Source organism: Egretta garzetta, unplaced genomic scaffold, assembly GCF_000687185.1.
Source record: "Egretta garzetta isolate BGI_Z169 unplaced genomic scaffold, ASM68718v1 scaffold53, whole genome shotgun sequence".
NCBI lineage: Eukaryota > Metazoa > Chordata > Aves > Pelecaniformes > Ardeidae > Egretta > Egretta garzetta.
Genome location: NW_009259312.1, coordinates 1,158,734 through 1,176,202, shown reverse-complemented (window position 1 = coordinate 1,176,202; position 17,469 = coordinate 1,158,734). Strand labels below are relative to the sequence as shown.

General features: G+C 47.5%; 1 protein-coding gene across 2 annotated transcripts in view; it reads right to left on the bottom strand.

The window, feature by feature from the left end:
* Positions 1 to 1,005: 1,005 nt before the first annotated feature.
* The window catches only part of MAMLD1 (mastermind like domain containing 1), an 83,336-nt gene continuing 66,872 nt past the window's right edge, over positions 1,006 to 17,469 (bottom strand). For both annotated transcript variants that reach the window (XM_035891989.1, XM_035891990.1), the window contains 3 exons: positions 4,002 to 4,148; positions 2,424 to 2,505; positions 1,006 to 2,133 (listed from right to left, as the gene is read on the bottom strand). In XM_035891989.1, coding sequence (XP_035747882.1) covers positions 1,124 to 2,133; positions 2,424 to 2,505; positions 4,002 to 4,148 — 1,239 coding nt within the window. In that variant the 3' untranslated portion in view covers positions 1,006 to 1,123. The remainder of the gene's footprint in view (positions 2,134 to 2,423; positions 2,506 to 4,001; positions 4,149 to 17,469) is intronic.

Below are 17,469 nucleotides of genomic sequence, written 5' to 3'. Positions count from 1 at the left end.
TGCTTGAAGCTGACGTTATATTACAAATGTATTGCGAAGTATGACGTGGCTATTAAAATATGATTACACAAAGTATGAACATTTTAAGAAGTTTACAGTACAGTGAATCTTTTATAAACAGACTCTTAAATATACATAGGACAATAGTAGCTGACAGAAAAACATCAAAAATTAACTATTAATGTTTATAGACTTTTCCCCTGAAAAAAGTCTCACATTAAAACAGAAATTATGAAAAGCCTTAAAACCAGGAACAAATCACCTGTACACTACAAATATACATGGCAGAGGTGCGCAAACCAGAGCTACCTGTCCGCCGACGGGCACAGTCGCCGGGGAGGCCTGGCAGTGCCTGCCCAGCGCCTCCTCCCCGACGCGACCCGCTGCAGCCGGCGCGGTGCCGGCGATGCCCAGGCACACCCGCATGCCCGTCACCAGCACGCACACATGGCAGATGATGGGCAGCGCGTTGGCGGTGTCGCATCGACCTCCTGGAGTGTATCGAGTCGAGAACGCGCCCGGGATCTTGGAAACGGATCCCTGCGGGCAGGTCCTCGAACGCACGGATGGGACCTACATACCAGAACCGGCCCGTGAGACCAAGCTACGTGGGAATCAGCAGCTCCTTTCATGGATTTTGGGTTTTTTTAATGCCACTTTTCAATCTTTCCTCTTGATATGGGAGAACAGATGCCACATCTTATTTCTGCTTAGTCTGGCTGCAATGACACCCCTAGTTCATGTGTTAAGTTATGTCAAAAACATAAGTATTTTATGCTGTAATACACAGTATTACTGAAACTAACAATATTATTTGCATATTTATAACAAGGTATAATGAAATCCCTATAATAAAACCAAAAGTTATGCTATAGATTTATTTACAAACAGTCCAGCAAAGAAGTATAAATACTTCTACATTTAAGGTTTAGGAAAACATAATTTACAAAATATTCAAATATATACAGTCATCTGAAAAACTGCCAATATTAAACTTTGATGCAGGCAAAGAATTGGCTGAGTCTATTCATTCTGTATTGAAAGAGGCGGCGGGTTTCGTGGGTCGCCTGTTATGTTCAGAAGCCATACGTATGTTATTTACAACGAGCCTGCTTCTCTCCAGCTAAACATGTCCGGAGCTTTGAGCGTGCTGTCCCAAAATGTCGTCTATCATTGTCAGATTGTTCAACCACTCTTCGTCGTTGCTGCTGCTGCTGTTCTTCATGAGGGAGTCGAGGAAGTCAGTGTCACTGCAGTTGGCGGGCACGATCGAGTTGCTGTGCTGGGACACAAAGTCATACTGCGGCAGCTCGGCAGCGGCGCTCATCCTGTTGAAGGCGTCGGGTGGCTGGCCCGTCGAAGGGTAGCTTGGCGGGCCAAGGCCCGAGGCAGGATTGAGCTGGTTAAAACTGGACGCTCCTTGTGGCATTGATTTCATAACATTCATAGCTGGCAACGGTCCTCTGGTTAAATTGTGTCTCAAGTTCTGATTACTCATCGAGCTTAAGCCCTGGCCAGGCTGCCCCATGCTCAGTTTCTGCATCTGCCTGACCTGGACGCCAGGAGCGATCTGATTAGGTGGCACCACAGCCTGCTGGGAGAACGGCTGCCCCGGTGCGCTCGGTCTCACGGTCTGCTTGGAGAAGAGGGTGTTACTGGAGAACTGCTGCATGCTGGTATCCATTTGGCTTTGATTTGGCATTCTCGGCACAGCGGTGGGCGTCCACATCTGGGCAGATGAGTTGGGGTAGACGTTAGGGATTCTTGGCATGCTCGGCTGCCTCACATGATGCTGCGTTGCAGAGTGATTTGCCAAGGAGCCGGCCATCGGCAGTCCCGGCCGCACGGCAGAGTGGCTATGTACTGTTTGGCACCCCGAGCTCATGCCCAGCGAGTTCTGGCTCGGACGCAGAGGGATGTTAAAGTCAGAATTAGGCGGAAAAATCCCCTGCTGCTTGCCAGGGTTGTGCGGAATCATCACCATCGTCCCGCTGCTCTGGCTGGCGGTGGCCGGGGCCATGCCGGAGCCCAAGGTGCTCTGGAGCATGGCTGGGTTGGATGGCAGCATGCGGTGGTTGGGCGGAGGAGCTGGCATCACCTGGCTGCAGTCAGTGGGAAGGGGCTGCTGCACGGCTGCGTACAAAGAGACACGTTAGCCGGGGCGCGCCTTCACCCCGCAAACACGGCGCAGCCTTAAAAGGCTGCTGCGCCACCTTCCTCTTTCATTACCCAGGCCTCTCCTCTGCCTGCTTTGTAACAGAGTTACTACTGGAGCGATAAGGGAATGGGTGAATCTCATGATATGTGATAAAATGTGAAATGCTTTTATTTCAGGGCAGAGAATCGTTAAGCGCCCTGTATTTAATCAGACTCCAGGCCCTGGCTCCTTAAGGCTTTTCATAGCACGCCATTTCCCTCCTTACCTTGAAACTGATTTATCTGCTGAGCCGCAAACAAACTCCTCTGCTCCGATGTTACTCCCAGCATGCTTTGTCTCTGCTTTTCCTGGAAAACAAGGGGCATCATAGTCAAGTTGCAGTCCCCTGACAAACGAGAACAGCAGCAGACACGTGAAGCGTAGCCTCTGTCATCATTAACAACCTCTCCCGTACGCACACACACGTAACCCTTCGATGAGAACTCAGCCCAGACGGTTCGTTTCAGACCGGACCTTAATTGCTCCCATGCCCCTTCTTGCAACGGTGCCCTGACAACAGCCCCGCGCCAGGAGGCACAGGCTCCAGCAGGGGCGGTGCAGGCGGCCCAAGGCCCATGGGGAGCTGGAGGAACACGGAGACCCTCGTGTTCACCGGCGTATGAGTGAAGTGCAGCAGAGCCGGAGGCTGCAGGAATCCTGGCGTCTCCCTAGTGCCTCTCGTGCTGACTATTTGGCCCTGTTCTCTGAAGTACCAGATCCAGGGGCGAGAGGTGCCCAAAAGCCCATTAGTGAACAGAATCTGTGGCAGCATAGTGGGGACATGCTGACAAACAGGAGACTGCTGGTGGCCATTACCCTGTCTGAAGCACGGCTCTGCTTGGGTGTACCCTCACCTTTTGTGCCAGTTGCCACTTCTAACCAGAACATAGCAGCGGGCCACAGGACACCCAGGATCCTTAGCAGGTCCTCCCTGAGCAAGGCATTGCTGCCTCTCTCCAAGTGACCTGACTGGTGTCTCCCACCATTTAACCCCAGAACCCGCCACCACACTCACATCCCTGCTGCGGGCAGCAGCTGGGGCCTCTCCATGGACGCTGGCTGAACTCCTGCTGTGTTAGAGCAGCACAGATAAGCTTGAAGCCAACCTTGATGACCAAGGGGGAAGAGTTGGTTTTGGAAGGGAGTTTGATCAATGAGCAGGATGCTACTCAGTTAAGGGTTTTACTGAGTTACTTCTCATCTCATTTCCCATCCAAAGAAATGAGCCTCCTTGACTCCAATCCAGCAGCATGCTCAGAAAGTCAGAGGCACACGCTCAGCAGTGCTCTACCCAATTCATCTGCGGGCTTCCCCCATCCCCACTCCTTCACACAGCATGTTACAAACCTCGTACAGGGACTTCTGTTGCTAGAGAGACCAGCAAAGTCCACGACAAACTGTAGTCTAACATCTGCTCTGGTAAATCCACAGGGAACCAGAGAGAAAGGCAAGCATGGAGAACATCTCTCCTGGGGCTGACTCACTCTCCAAGCCTCCCTTCTTTGCATCTTCCCTCCCAACTCTGCGGCTGACCAAGGATGACTGCAATGATACGGAGGTGACTGAATCCTTCCCTTGCAGACGAGCGGACAGGTCTGCACTCGGACTTCCTGAGCAGCACTTGGCCCTGGCCTCCCTTGGGCATGACATCCTGGACTCACCACAGCCCTAGTCTGACTCAACCCAGCAATTCCAGGGTCACTCCTTAGTGTTTGCTGACTGGTGATTTCTCCATTCCGGTTAGTCCTGTCCTTCCCAGTGAGGTGGACAGCACAGGAACCCACAGAGGCAGTCGGCGTCGTACCTGCATCAGCTGCCGTTTCATTATTTGCTGCTTCAGTAAATGGTTCCTCATCGTGTACCCATTCACTGTGGCTGGTGCCGGCACAGAGCCTCCGCTTGGGATGGAGCCCGGCTCCTGAAGTCTGGCAACAATTCCAGCATTTTGATCCTGCCAAGAAAGATGAAAAAAGAAAATTAATCTCATCAGGGAGATAACAACAGAAGCCCTTATCCTCTCTGCTGATGCCCTCTCTCCGGTCTTTGGCTGTCCCAAGGCCAAAACACCTTGTGGCTTCACAAGGACCCGCATGTCATGGTGAGGACAGCGAGGAGTGGGGGACTGCTCCGATTTCTGAGGATCAGCACCAGAAGCAGTGAGAGAAGCAAAAGGTTAATCCAAAATTCTTTGTGACTAGCCCAAGGCTACGGGACTGATTCACTACCATTACTGGAGTCACATGGCTGCCTGGCTGGCAGAAGGGATGTGAGTAAAGCGTCACATTTCCCACCAGTTCCCCAACTGTTACACTGAAAGACATAAGGGAAGAAAAGTTGCATCAGGGTAGGATTTGGCAATTGGATATAAAGGAGAAGCCTACAGTAAAAGAAAACAGCAAACTAAAGGCAGAAGAGGGGAAAAGGTGCCATCAGACCAGGGACCTGGAAAGACAGGGAAGGCTAGGACTGAAGTGGTTCTCATGAGTTCCATGATCGGACAAATGAGGAGCACTAATTGTGAAAGGAGAGGAGAACATGCAAAAATGCAGGGTCAGGTCATGGCCGGGCACAAATCAGTAATGCGGTGGGCCTGACTCCGGGCTGGTGCAGACTGGCCTCGCTGCAAGTCCTCAGTGAAAGATCTGAGTTGACTTTCACCAGCTGAGGGCTTGCATCCAAAGAAAGAGCATTGTGGGGAGAAGAGAAAATAAAATTCACAAGAACACGATGAAGACACAACCCAAAAGGGAAAAAGAATTAAAAAAATACTGAAGTCTAAACATCATCGGAGCTGGCAGGTAGTCAGGGAAATAGAAGAGAACAATGAGGGAAGAAGTCAAGGCCTCACCGAGGACGAGATTCTGCAAGTTCTGTACCCAGGAACAGCAGTACCAGTGTATTCCCCTTTCTCCATTTTCACATCCAGCTTCTACATTATTTATGATGTTTTGTTATTATTGGCAGGGAAAAGTATGTATATTATATCCAGCATCCTTAGCTGGGCCATGCTTCCTTTGTTTTCAGAATGGAAGCCCACATCCTTTGTTTGAGAATCAATGTTATCAGGAGATAAGCAAGAAGAAAATGGTTGTTGCCTTTTGACATCTGACAATTAGAAGCATGCTCAGATGGAGAAAACAGGATACGAGCCGTGTTCAGAGGGGCCAGAAGAAAGCCTTGGAAGGCATTTGTCACCAGGCAAGCTCCTTGGGCCTGGGGCACCTTTCCACGGCAGCTTCACCATGAGGAATCACCCAAGTCCTTCCAAGATATTCTTTGTAAGAGCGATTACCAAGAAGGTCACTGAAATTACTCATTTTTATGTGCCTCCTTTTGTTGTAGCACTTCGGTCTATTATGCAAAAGCACAATTGATGAAATGTAAATGCCTGCTAGATAATTTACTAAAAGACACAAACCTGCAGCTCATCACTGCTCTCATTATCATTCCTATTCATGGGCAGTCTCATAAGACTAGGCTTTATTACTGGTGCTTTGCTTACAATTCTGCCGGACATCTCTCCTCCTCCCCCTTCCCTCCTACCTGTTTTACTCCCTCTCTCCCACAGAAAAAGAGGGAGGGGACGGAAAAAAGTAAATACGATGTACTACAGATGTAAATATGAAAGTTCATGTAAAGCGAGTACTCTGCTTTCATGTCAGACAGGATTCTGCAGCCATAGTTAAGCTTTGAATAATGCAGATTGCCTCTAGGGGAATATTTGAAAGTGCAGGGATTCAGTTTGTGTACTCTGCACATGAAAGACACTGAAATGTTCATACCACCAAAATCCTTGCCATCTATCCAATTTCCTCCAAACTTGTCTCGTTGCGTGCAGAGGGTCTGTGCTTACTGAAGCAAATGAGTTTAGTGCAAGGACAATCATTCTGATGTCTTGCTCAGGGCTATTGCATTAACAAGTCATAACATTAAAGTCTCTTTTCCTAATCATGTCCACCTCATTCTAATTTCTCCTAAGCATCATCAAGAAAGTAATGTTGATTTTTCCATATTATTAATGGTAAAGAAGTGTAAATCACATTACTAATTGCAGCTCTTGTGCTGTGGCAGTACAACAGCTTAATTATATGGGACTTTCTGCAAGCACCCTATAGCAATAATGACAATCAGCAAAGTTAATTTGCAAATACACAGAATGGGTTGCTGCGTTTTTTCAGAGCAAAGTTGTATAACATTTAATTAGCCAGTAAAGAAACAATCTATAGATATAAATTTTGCTTTTGGGGAAATTAGGACAAAATAGCATAGACGGGGCAACAAGGAACAAAGTCAAAATCTTGCGTTCTATAGTTCACATTTAGGTTAAGCCAAAAAAATTTAAAAAAAAAAAGAAAAAGGAGAAAGTTCTCTCTTTTCACCACTAGTGGGAACTACTGTATTCCCTTACAATAAAAAATAACCACTTAAACCTCATGACTAAGAATAGCTCTGGTGTAGTCTAAAGGACACTGCTATCTGTACCGAAGGTTAATGAACTTTAAACATTTTTCCTTTTCATCACTCCCCAAGAAAAATCACTTTCCTTCCCATAGTAAGGCCAAGCCAAACAAGCCATAATCTTAACCTGTCTTGGACTATCCTGTTTTAAAATCCAGGAAGACAGCAAGGAGAAGGAGATTCCAGTGTCGAAGTCAGGAACGATGGAAGCGGCTGTTCGCACCCAAAGGCTCGTGCGGCAGAGCCAGCTGCCGGCGACACTGGAGGACACAGGCAGCTACAGGGGATTCTTATTCCTCAACTTTTAAAGAAATGCGTTTGCATGTAGGTATCAGGCTTTTTGCCATTTTTCCCTCCAAAAACTCATATTGAAACACTAAATGGGCAGAATCCCTAGCCAAACGGCACGCCACGCAGACCTGGAGTTGGAGGCCATGTGTTTCTGTTGCTGGGCAAACTGTCGCACAGTGGGCCTGGAGCTCCAGGCCCAGCCCCCTGGGCTTTCCAATGTGGCAATTTTGGTTCAAAAAGGCACGGGGGCTTGCATCATGCTTTTGACTTAGTATCTCACGCACCGGTTTCAAGAGCAAGGAGGAAAGACTCAGGTTGCAGGTTTGCAGGAACGCGCACTGTTTGTGTCCGCATCCAGCCACTGGCTGTCACTGTAAAAGCTGCTGCACAGCCCAGTGAAACCAGTCCCTCCCAGCCGGTGCCCAAGGGCGGGCTGTTCAGGCTGGGCAAACACATCTGCTGATTGCTGCGCCCAACCCTACCGAGCCGGGGTCTGGTCCAGCAAAACTTTGGGGCGTGCACTTAATGCAACGTGTGCAAACAGTCCCACCGAGACCTACCGCGTGTATTTATGAGTCTGCATCCTTCTAAAAATCCACCGACGAGCTCGACCTGCCCAGCCCCATCATCTGATCACACAGGAGATGCACAACTGCAGTAAATAAGCGTGGAGATGAATTGCTCTACGTGAACACAGCTGATAAACGCCAGTCCTCAGCACTTAGTTATATATCCAGTAATCACTTTGTGGCTTCACTTAAGCGAGAATGAAGAAATTTATGGCCCCTAATTCCTCTGAATCCTCATTAACAAACAGTCCAAAAAGAATTTAAAAGCAAGCCTTTCTGAGGATCTGAGCTAGAGCTTTAATCGCTCTTTGGCAAATATGTAGAAATCCCTCTAATCTTTAATAAAGAGCATTCATTGTTTTTGAGGACTCTGTGAAAACACTAAACTCATTTATCATTCTTAAACTTTCCCATCTGCTCTTACGGTGCAACTCCAAAGAATATAACAAAGAAATGTACATGTTAAATTATATTGACTTAGGCCCAGAGCTATTGGAGATGTACAATTCATTTCAGCGAGGGCATGAAGGGGACTGCAGGCTGCTAGACAGAGTCATTTGTCCAGTGCTGAAAAGACAGTTATCTGCACCAAAATGGCTCTTGGAAAGGCACATTTGCTTTATAAGAAATAAGCTGCCAGGTGAGACCATTCAGCATGATGTTACAGCCCCAGACAATAAAACTAAGCCATGAATTTCAATAGTTAACAGATGGACTAATTAGAGACTGAATTCTTTGTGGTTCTAACAGATAACCGGGTCACAGCAAGGTTACTGAGAGAGAGATGGGCAGCTTTGCAAATTTCGGTAGATATTTGCAGAGTCGGGGAAGAACTGCACTTCCTAACTGAAAGCATTAGCAGCGGCAGAAGAATGGAAACGTGGCTAATTGAAAATGCATATAGTACCTGCATTGAAAAAGTTCCTGCCATTGCAAAAGGCGCTGCTGATTTGAGAAATAGTCCCTCCACTTTCAATGGGGCATCCAGCCGAATCCAGTAATTACAGGAGGGTTGTCGAGATGAGCCACGGCACCCCAGCAGAAAAGGGAAAGACCAAAGGAAATGGGTCGCTCAGGGTAGATGTTTGCGGTACATACGAGAAAGGGACAAACTGCTTTTTCCACCAGATTTTTTTTGTAGCCAATGACAACTTAGCTTGAAGTATTTACCGAGACATCACACAGTGAAAAAAAAAAAAAAAAGGAACCAGAAAGGAAAAACATGGCTACAGGTCTTGATGGGAGCCGGTGCTACCAATCCACTCCGAGGCCCCAGCTGCTCGGCCAGGGATTCTAGGTGGGGATCCACAGCAGGTACAGCTATTCCCTAGGGGTGGGGTGAAGTTTCATTAACCGAGTTTTGTTCTGTATTTTAAGAACATCTGTTACGTACGGGGAGTTCTGTACTCTGCTGAGGAAATGCAAATACTAGTTTCAAACTCATGCCTCTGCATTTCCCTCCGCTCCCGCCTGCCTGCCGGTGCATGGGCTCCGGTCTCGGAGGTGCGCTCCGTCTCCTTGGTCAGGCTTTTGTGCCTGGGCAGCACTTTGCTCTGAAGTCCAGGACTAAGACTCCTAGGCACAACAACTCCACAAACACTACAAACTAAGCAATTAAAACACTAACAGTATTAAAGTTGCCTTGCCCATAGAATTTCATGGTTGTAAGAGTTTTGTGTTTAGATCTACAGGGAAGCCACACATAGACTCCTGGTGTCTCGTGTGCGGCCCCATAGAAAACCTTGATGCCACCTTTGTGGAGGATCATTGCCTCCACAGCTGTTAATCCAAGTAGATACTAAGATGGTGAATCTGTTTGGCCAGTGCGTACAAATTAAGCAAACAAACTCCAGGGTTGTGGTTTGGCAGAACGATGGTGCCAGCCCACTGAAGGGTGTCCGGAAGCCAGGGGTTACGTATGCTTCTTGCCTCTGCTTCTTGCCTTTAACACAACTCTCCATTTGCTTTTCGGAAGTTTTCTGTCTATTTTCTCTCCTCTATTCTGCTCACAATTCAGAGATGCTCTTCACGATAAAACAGCCTTTCAGTTCAGAAACGCTCCAAAGCTTTTTGTTTGTTTGCGTGTTTGTTTTAACACAATGTATGAACATTGATAAAACAAACTGTGCAGCTCAGTGGATCTTTTTTTTACCCATCTTTCACCCGTTTACTTGATATACAAGCAATGTGAAATACTACCAGACTCAAGTTTCTAAGCTTATCTTGGGGGCTGTCAGTCAGGAAAAGGCTTTGTTTGAAGACTGTAAGTGATCCATGGGTACACGGCTTTGTTTAAAAAAAAAAAAAAAGTTCTTTTAAGTTTTTCTTTCTTTTCATACGGCATGGGCACGCACAGCTTCCTTCAAAGGTAGTCCTCCTCCTTAGCTAGGAGCAATGACAAGATCACCACACCTGGCTAGCAATTGTATCAGGATCTCCTCCCTTCAAGCAAAGCAGATGAAACGCTCATTTCCCTATAGCTGCTCTTAGACTGCACGCTGTTCAAAACAAAACAAAATCCCATCAAAGTATCCAAAGTGCTTTTAAAAATGCACACAGAATTTTAATAAGATGGAAACTGAGTCCACTTCCCCTCTTAAAAAAAAATAGTTCAAATTAGTTAAAGCAAAAGACTCTAACAATATTTTCAGAGCTGGTTTCATCCATCAAAACATGCCGCTGAAGAGCAACAGCAATCAGAGCAACAGAAAGACAGAAAATCCAGAGTGAATTATTGCAACAGTGATTCTTCCTTCGGATGAAAATACATCCTTTAGCAGGCGAGTTGAAATCAAGCTGTGATGCTGTTACCAGCACCGTGTCGTTAGATAGAACATGGGAAACGGCTTTGGGAGCAGCCAAGAGCCTGAGGCACAACAGGAATGGGAGAGCTGGTGTAGCACAGACACACGCAACCTCCCAGGGGCTGCGGTGCTCGTAAGGAGGCACGATCGAGACTCCAGCAACAGCAGCTCCCCTGCAAATAGATCCTTTGGCCCCGATGAACGCCCAGGCCGTGGGTGAAGGCAGCTCAGAGAACAGCTTTACTCCACTTGCCGAGTGGAAGGCAAACCTTTCAGGAGGACCAGAGACCCATGGAGGCTTTGCCAGACACCTGACGGTAATGGGACCGGGGTACCTGCAGCGTTAACACACTTTTCTTCCACCTGAGAGCAATGCCCCAGGGCTGGACTCATTCCCACCAGCCTTTGAGCCACCATACTTTAACATAAACTGTATCTGTTACTGTTTTGACGTGTATACGCCCAAAGATGCAGAGATGGGTGTTTTGTACCTGTCTATATAACATACAGTCAAGATTCAAAATTGAATTCTCTGCAAAGAACAAAATATTTGTATTTGGCTCATACAGCTATCATGATTCTCCAACCCTTGACACCATGCTCTCGTTCCCATGGAGGGCAGCTTGCCTATAAATTCAATGAGATAATCTAAAACTGTATTTATCTCACCCCATTTAGGCTGCTAGTCCTTCTGCCTGTCTCTACAAGGTTGCACTAGCTGTGATGACAAACTACAACATCTTGTATCTATAAAGTGGTTTGACTCAAGTAATCCTTGTGTTATGTCAAGGCACGCTCTCCGAGGTGTCGATGAGATTCAAAAGGAGCCAGGTTAGCTCAACACCCGGCAGAAGCTGCTACAGAGAAATGCAATGACTGGCTGGTGACTTTATGTATTAAGGAGAGCAGAAAAGATCTGATCAAAGAAAAAGCGAAGATTTCACTCTAGCAAAGTGAAAGCCAGGAAATCTGGAGCTAATGGCAGAAATCAGTTCTCTACCACCCATTTCTGAAAAGCTCTGCGAACTGCAGTGAGGTGGTCTGGGGCACACAGATTTGCGAACCCCTTGATTTCTCTTAAGTTAAGGTTTCCATGAATTTCTTTCTCCTTTTCATGCAAAGGTTCAATTTGCAGAGGCAGATGCCCAAGTCCTGCTAACTTTCAACAGCAGTTGGCTGCCTAACCGCTTCTGAGAAGCCCTTTGCATGAAAACCTGCCCACATGCAAAACCCAGCAGCACACGCTCCCGACTTCTCATGTAAGTGCACAAACAAAGCACGCGCTGGCACGAAGTATCACATCACTTTTTCAGTATTAAACTTCTCACAAGCTTACTCTTTCCTAACAGATGAAACTATTCAGACATCTAAAATGGTTGTATCGGGCTGTCTACCCAAGCAGGTGCCAAAAATCACCCCCACGACGTACAAAACAAAATGCGGTGATAAATACAACGCTAAAATAATGGATACAAAGTAGGCTGTGACTAGGTAGTCCTCGTGATCAAATTTTTCAAACCAGGATATTGAGATGTTAAAAAAGAAAAACGTATTAAGGTGACCTTGAGTATGGGGAGCAAGGATAGATTCCATTATTTTTTTAAATGGAAATTATTATTAAAACACCCGAAGCTGAACTGCTGTAACCAAGTCAACTCAATCTCCCCTTAAAAATTCCTTTTTCCCCCTTCCATTCAGATTGTATTTACAAACTGTAGATGTCTCATTTTTTTCTTGTGTCATTTCATTATTACAGAGTTGAGATCACTAGCCATCTGCAGCTTCATTTCATCAAGCTCTGATTTGTCCTTGGAGCAAGGTCATCCGGGACAAGAACATAAAATGCTGCTTTCCTCAACTGACAGTTCTTTATGCCTTCCTGTAAATATTCCCCACTAATTTTAAATAATTTTACCACTTCATACTCCCCCTCAGACACACTGAAAAGGCTGATATACATGCATATTAATAAGGATCTTGTCATTTAACCACTGCATGACATATTAGAAGCAATTAATGGTGTTTATTTGTTGATAACATAGGCATTTCGAACTCCAGCTCAAGAATCCTTGGTAGCTTCATGTGACTTGTAGGATATTAGCTATGGGTCAGAAGTTGGGACCCCCCCATTCAGCATTAGCATACGCTTGGAGCGACTCTGTTTTCCATCAAGCAGAAAAAAAATGCAGTCAATGCACAAAAATTACCAGCTGCTATATACCCTATGGTGGGTAAGTGATAATAAAACATCACTAGGTGTATAGGGGTTCATTCATCGAAATCAATAGACCAGTGAGTAAAGATTTTCAGGTGCATCACAGAATGTTCCAACCTAAAAACAAAGAAAACAGAACCTGAAATTTCTACTTGGATCAGATTTGACTTGCCGTAAATTCTGGAGCATCTTCTCCAAAGCAGAGACCGCTGCTCTGCATTATGGCAAAACCAAACCAACCAAAAAAAAAAAAAAAAAAAAAAAGCAGGGTAAATTAATTTGAGAGTCTTCATTAGCACAATCATAAAGCAACAGGGAATAATGAGTGACTGAGAATAATCAGCACTAGCTCTGGGGGCCAGCCTCCCCCCCAGTCTCTGGCTGCAGATGCTACCAACAGCAGACTGAAGGTCCCAGCTCTAATCTCCAACTCAAGGTGCGTGTCTTTTGGCACCTGGAAAATTCACTGCTGGGCTGATGTAGTGGATTCTGAGCTATGCTCTGCTGTACACAGCCATCTGGCTCGCAAATAGCGGCGTGAGAGTTTTTACCTGCGTGCCTTTAACAGCTCCAGTAGTCCTAGACATAAAGCCGCACGCATCCTAGAGGTCTGTTTGCAAATGGACCTGCACCTACGCTGTGCGGATCGGCGCCTGAGCCTCCGATGGGGTCACTGGCACAAGCAAGTGTCCCTCTGGACACGGCGTGGAGGGTTAGCTCACAAGGCTGTGAGCGTGCAATTTGTCAGAAGGAGACGTAGAAAATGGGATCATGAAAGGGGAACTCCCAAGCCACCTCTAAAGGAGATGATCTCGAACGGTGAGTTTGTTTCTTGACTGAATTATAGGATAGAAGCCGGTCGTATGGATGCGGGCTTACATGACCAGGCTCAGTTTCCAGTTCCATCATACGTAGTTTCTTCAGGTGACTATGGACAAGTCCCTTCATTTCTCCCTCTGTCTCAGTTTCCCCACAAGAGGAATTGAAGTTAACTTCCTGACCAGGAGGATGAGGGTCAGCTCCCAGGGCAGCGTGGAGGTTATGGCTTCAGCCTCCTGAAACGGTGCCTCTCCCATGCCCTCGGGTTGAGACCCCGAAGACCTGCAGCACAACTGTGCTCCGTGCTGCTCACCGGCGAGAGGTGGAAGGGCTTTTTCTGCTTCCCTCCGCAGGCAAGATTTTGTCTTGTGTCTGCACTCTCTCTGCATCTCTCCTGCGGGTCCGGCCACAGCTGGTTGCATCTCAGAACAGCACTAAACTACACCAACTCGTAATGGTCCCCTAGGGCCTCCAACCTGGCTGCGCAGACCAGTGGAGCGCAGCATGTCCCGGCCGCACGCCCCGTGATCCCACCATCACCCCTTACGTGCCAGCAAAAGAAGCAGCCGCAACAACTATGGACATTGCTGCACCTGGAGAATCCCTCGGAGCCCAGCTGGGCGCTGTGCAGGGGGCTGCCTGCTAGGAGAAGCCAACCCTATGTTTTGACCGGTAAGAAAAAGGAGAAGAGGCTGGCTGAGGTAGTTATGGGTGAGAATCCTAGGATTTTCCTGGGGGTCCTGCCTGATGCCTTATTGAGAGAGCTTTTACTGTGGTGACAACAGTCCTGCTTCACTCCACGACCTCTCCTGCATCCCTGGCTTCTGCCTCCTTCCATCCCCTTTATACATCCTTCTCTTCCATTTACGCGGCAGGAGGTACTTTTCATTCAAAATTTATCCACGGTGAAAAAACTACCCAAGTGCCTCCAAATACCATCTTCTCAAGTCAGACAACGTTTCCCTGAAATTCTGTGGGATTTGGGTGCCTCTGTCAGTTAAGATAATAGGAGTCTAGGAAACATGTGCCTTTGAACATTTGGCCAGCCACACGTTTGCCGCAAGGGAAGAGGGAAGCGTGTAAAAGAAGCAAGGAGGCTGGAGCTCATCCACGTTCCTGGCGAGGCAGAGATGGTGCAGAGCACTCGCAGGCGTTTCTTCCGCGGAGACACCGCATGTCAACAGTTAACTTCCCTTTGTTCCCATCCAAATGATTAAGGTTAGAAGCTTGCCTGGTGACATCACCAGAGTTTAAACAGGCTGGATATGGTCCAGGGAGCCAAAGTTATTGCTGACCCCATGGTTACTGATCCGCTCCGCAAGTAGCTGATGTCTGCTCTCACTTTATGAATTATTTAATGGGTTAAAGATTGGTCAGATCTTCTTTATGCAATGTACAGCTATACAGTGGGCAGGAGGACATAAACATGCATTAACAAGGTTAAAGTCATATACTGTAACTACACTGTCTGTTTTCAGCTCGCAGCTTTATTGACTTAATCATGCCGGCACCGCAGCCAACAAATCATTAAATCCATTCCATTCTTTTGCTGGTTACCAACCACAAAAACAGAGGCAGGCAAACACGGAGCAAATCTCGGAGGGGGTGGGGAGCGGCGGCGGGGTGCGGGGCAGCAGGAGAACAGTGGGATCACTATGGAGCGCCTGTCACTGCCAGCACAAAGACGCCAAATCTGTCTTTACGGACTAAGTGGTTTCATGGTTTAAAGCGACACACTCATTTGTTCCTGTTTTGCAATGATTATAGAAAAGAAGAAGGGGGGTGGGGGAGGAATAAAAAGCAAACTGAGCTTCTTCATACTGTGGCAGTGTGCATGTGTGTGTGTGTGCATCCTCGCAGAGCCATGGATCTCGCCTGTAAACACCCCCCCGGGCCAGGGCAGAGGAGAGTGGGGCACTCGCTGCGCCCCAGGGGTCTGAGGCTCCACACCGCACTCCCTGCTAATCTGCGCTGAAATGCAGGCATAATTAAGAGTTCAGCATAAAAGAAAAAAAGGCATGGAGTGTTAAATCAGTCCTATGGCCCTCCAGGAGCAACACCGAACACCACAAGCAACGGGAGAAGTCCCCGTTTTCCGACTGGAGCAACAACTCCGCTTTCAGACAAAGGCTTTCATTCTTGACCTGGCACTCGCTGTAACTTTTCATATCCACATGCCCCCCCCAGAAGCTCCCAGGTTGCCAGCAGTGCACAGAACACAGGTGCCCACTGCAGTCCGCAGATTGCCAAAATACTGTTTCTAGGTGGTTAGTTCAAGACAACCAGGTTTGAGAACAGAGCTGTCAGCTTATCGGCTTTGAACCCCTAAGATTTGTCACTGCTGTCGTCCCCATTCGTTTCTTGATGGAAATCATCTTCTCTATCACCATAAAATACAAGTGGCTTGTTCCATGCCAGGGGAGCATCACGTCAGGACAGGGCTCCTTCGTGTTACAAGCAGGCTAGGGAGGAAGAATTCAGCATGAACTCTTGGAAGCCTTCAGACATCATTTTGCTGCTTTTAGAGATGCTAGGCACAGCCTATCTGCAAGCTTTCCCCCACTGAGAGAACACAAAATAAGCTCCCCCTTTCTGGGGAAGACTCAGCTACCACAGGAGAGATTCCTGGCCCGTTTCTGTCTATTATGAAAAGAAGGAGCAGTCAAGAAGCTCCCCTTTCTTCACCTTCTGGGTAGAGGCTACTTAGAGCTCTCTGTAAGAATAACCCAGATTTTGGCTTCCTACCAGTGCAAGGGCTTGGCAGACACATTTGCACCTTGTCCTGAGATACACCACTGCAGACCTTTTTGAACACCGTCATTATTCGGTTTTATAGTTGTTTTCTTTAGACCCAAACAAGCCTTCTTACAGTTTGAGTTCCAGCCTTGCCTTCTTTTGTTTACTAGTCTCCAGATCCCTATCACCCAGAGACGTCTCCTGGCTCCATATATTGCAAATAAACATATCATTACTTGGTGCAGGAGTCGGCCAGAATTCCTCTCGGAAAGAGCAGCCAGAGAAGAGCTTGTCCCCAGCCGCTTGCCCGCGGTACTGAGGTGGTGGAACACCATCAAAGGTACTCCTTTCCACTCACTGGAAAAACAGAAGCGAAAACGCTTTCTGAGGGAGAAGGCAGCTATTTAAGGTACCTGTGTGACTTTCAACTTCACAGACTTTTGTATATTGGATCACCACAGCTGCTGCTGCTTGCAAAGATGGAGAATAAAGGCACCTCAGCAGATAAGGGCCAAGCTGAAGCATTGGCTTCCCCCACCACAAACCATCCATCACATCTTGGAGGTGCACGTGAGGGTGTGCTGAAATTACCCTCTAAAGGCCTTTTCCTCCACTGGCCACAGGAGGACCCAACATGATGGGAGAAGGAAGATGAATCCCAACCAGTCACAGGGGAAGGCTGACAACTGAGAGCCCTAAGCCCACATCTCACGAGTCCCAAACCAGCGCTTAACCACGCAACTATTTTGCCTTTTGTCTGGGGGTCAGCAGCCCTGGCTTTTTTCCCAGCCAGCTCTGCTTCACCAATGCCACCTCCCACCACCCAGCCCCAGCTCCGCCGCCCTCCCGCCAGCGTGCACCCACCTTCCCATTTGGGTGTGCTCACAGGCCCAAGCCGGCAGAGTGGGGGCTTGGGTGATGGACACGTCAGCCTGGAGAGCATCTTATCATTGACCTGTGCTTATCGAGGGAACATGGAAACGCAGAGGAGGCTCCCCGGCCGCGGTCATTAGCCGACAAGATGCTTCAAAGGGAAGTGACAGTTGTGGGGATGTTTTAGGACCGACACACCCAGCCAGGAGGAACACACCAGTTGGGCTATTTATAATCCCTGATTCTAGAGTCTTAAAATAGCACTGGTTTTATTTCTATGTTTTTAGGCATGCTTGTATATTTAAGCAACTGCATTCGCAGGCTCCACGTCGAACGCATCACAGCCTGTCTCAGAAATGAGAGACGGCGGCTCCATGCCTCCCCGCTGAAAGGAGAGGTGAATTCCCCTCTCCCCATGGCCCCTATCTCCTTGGCCAATGTGATTAGAGTCCCTGAGCCTATTTCCACATATTTTTACATATAGACTGGCTCTTCCAAATGCACAAA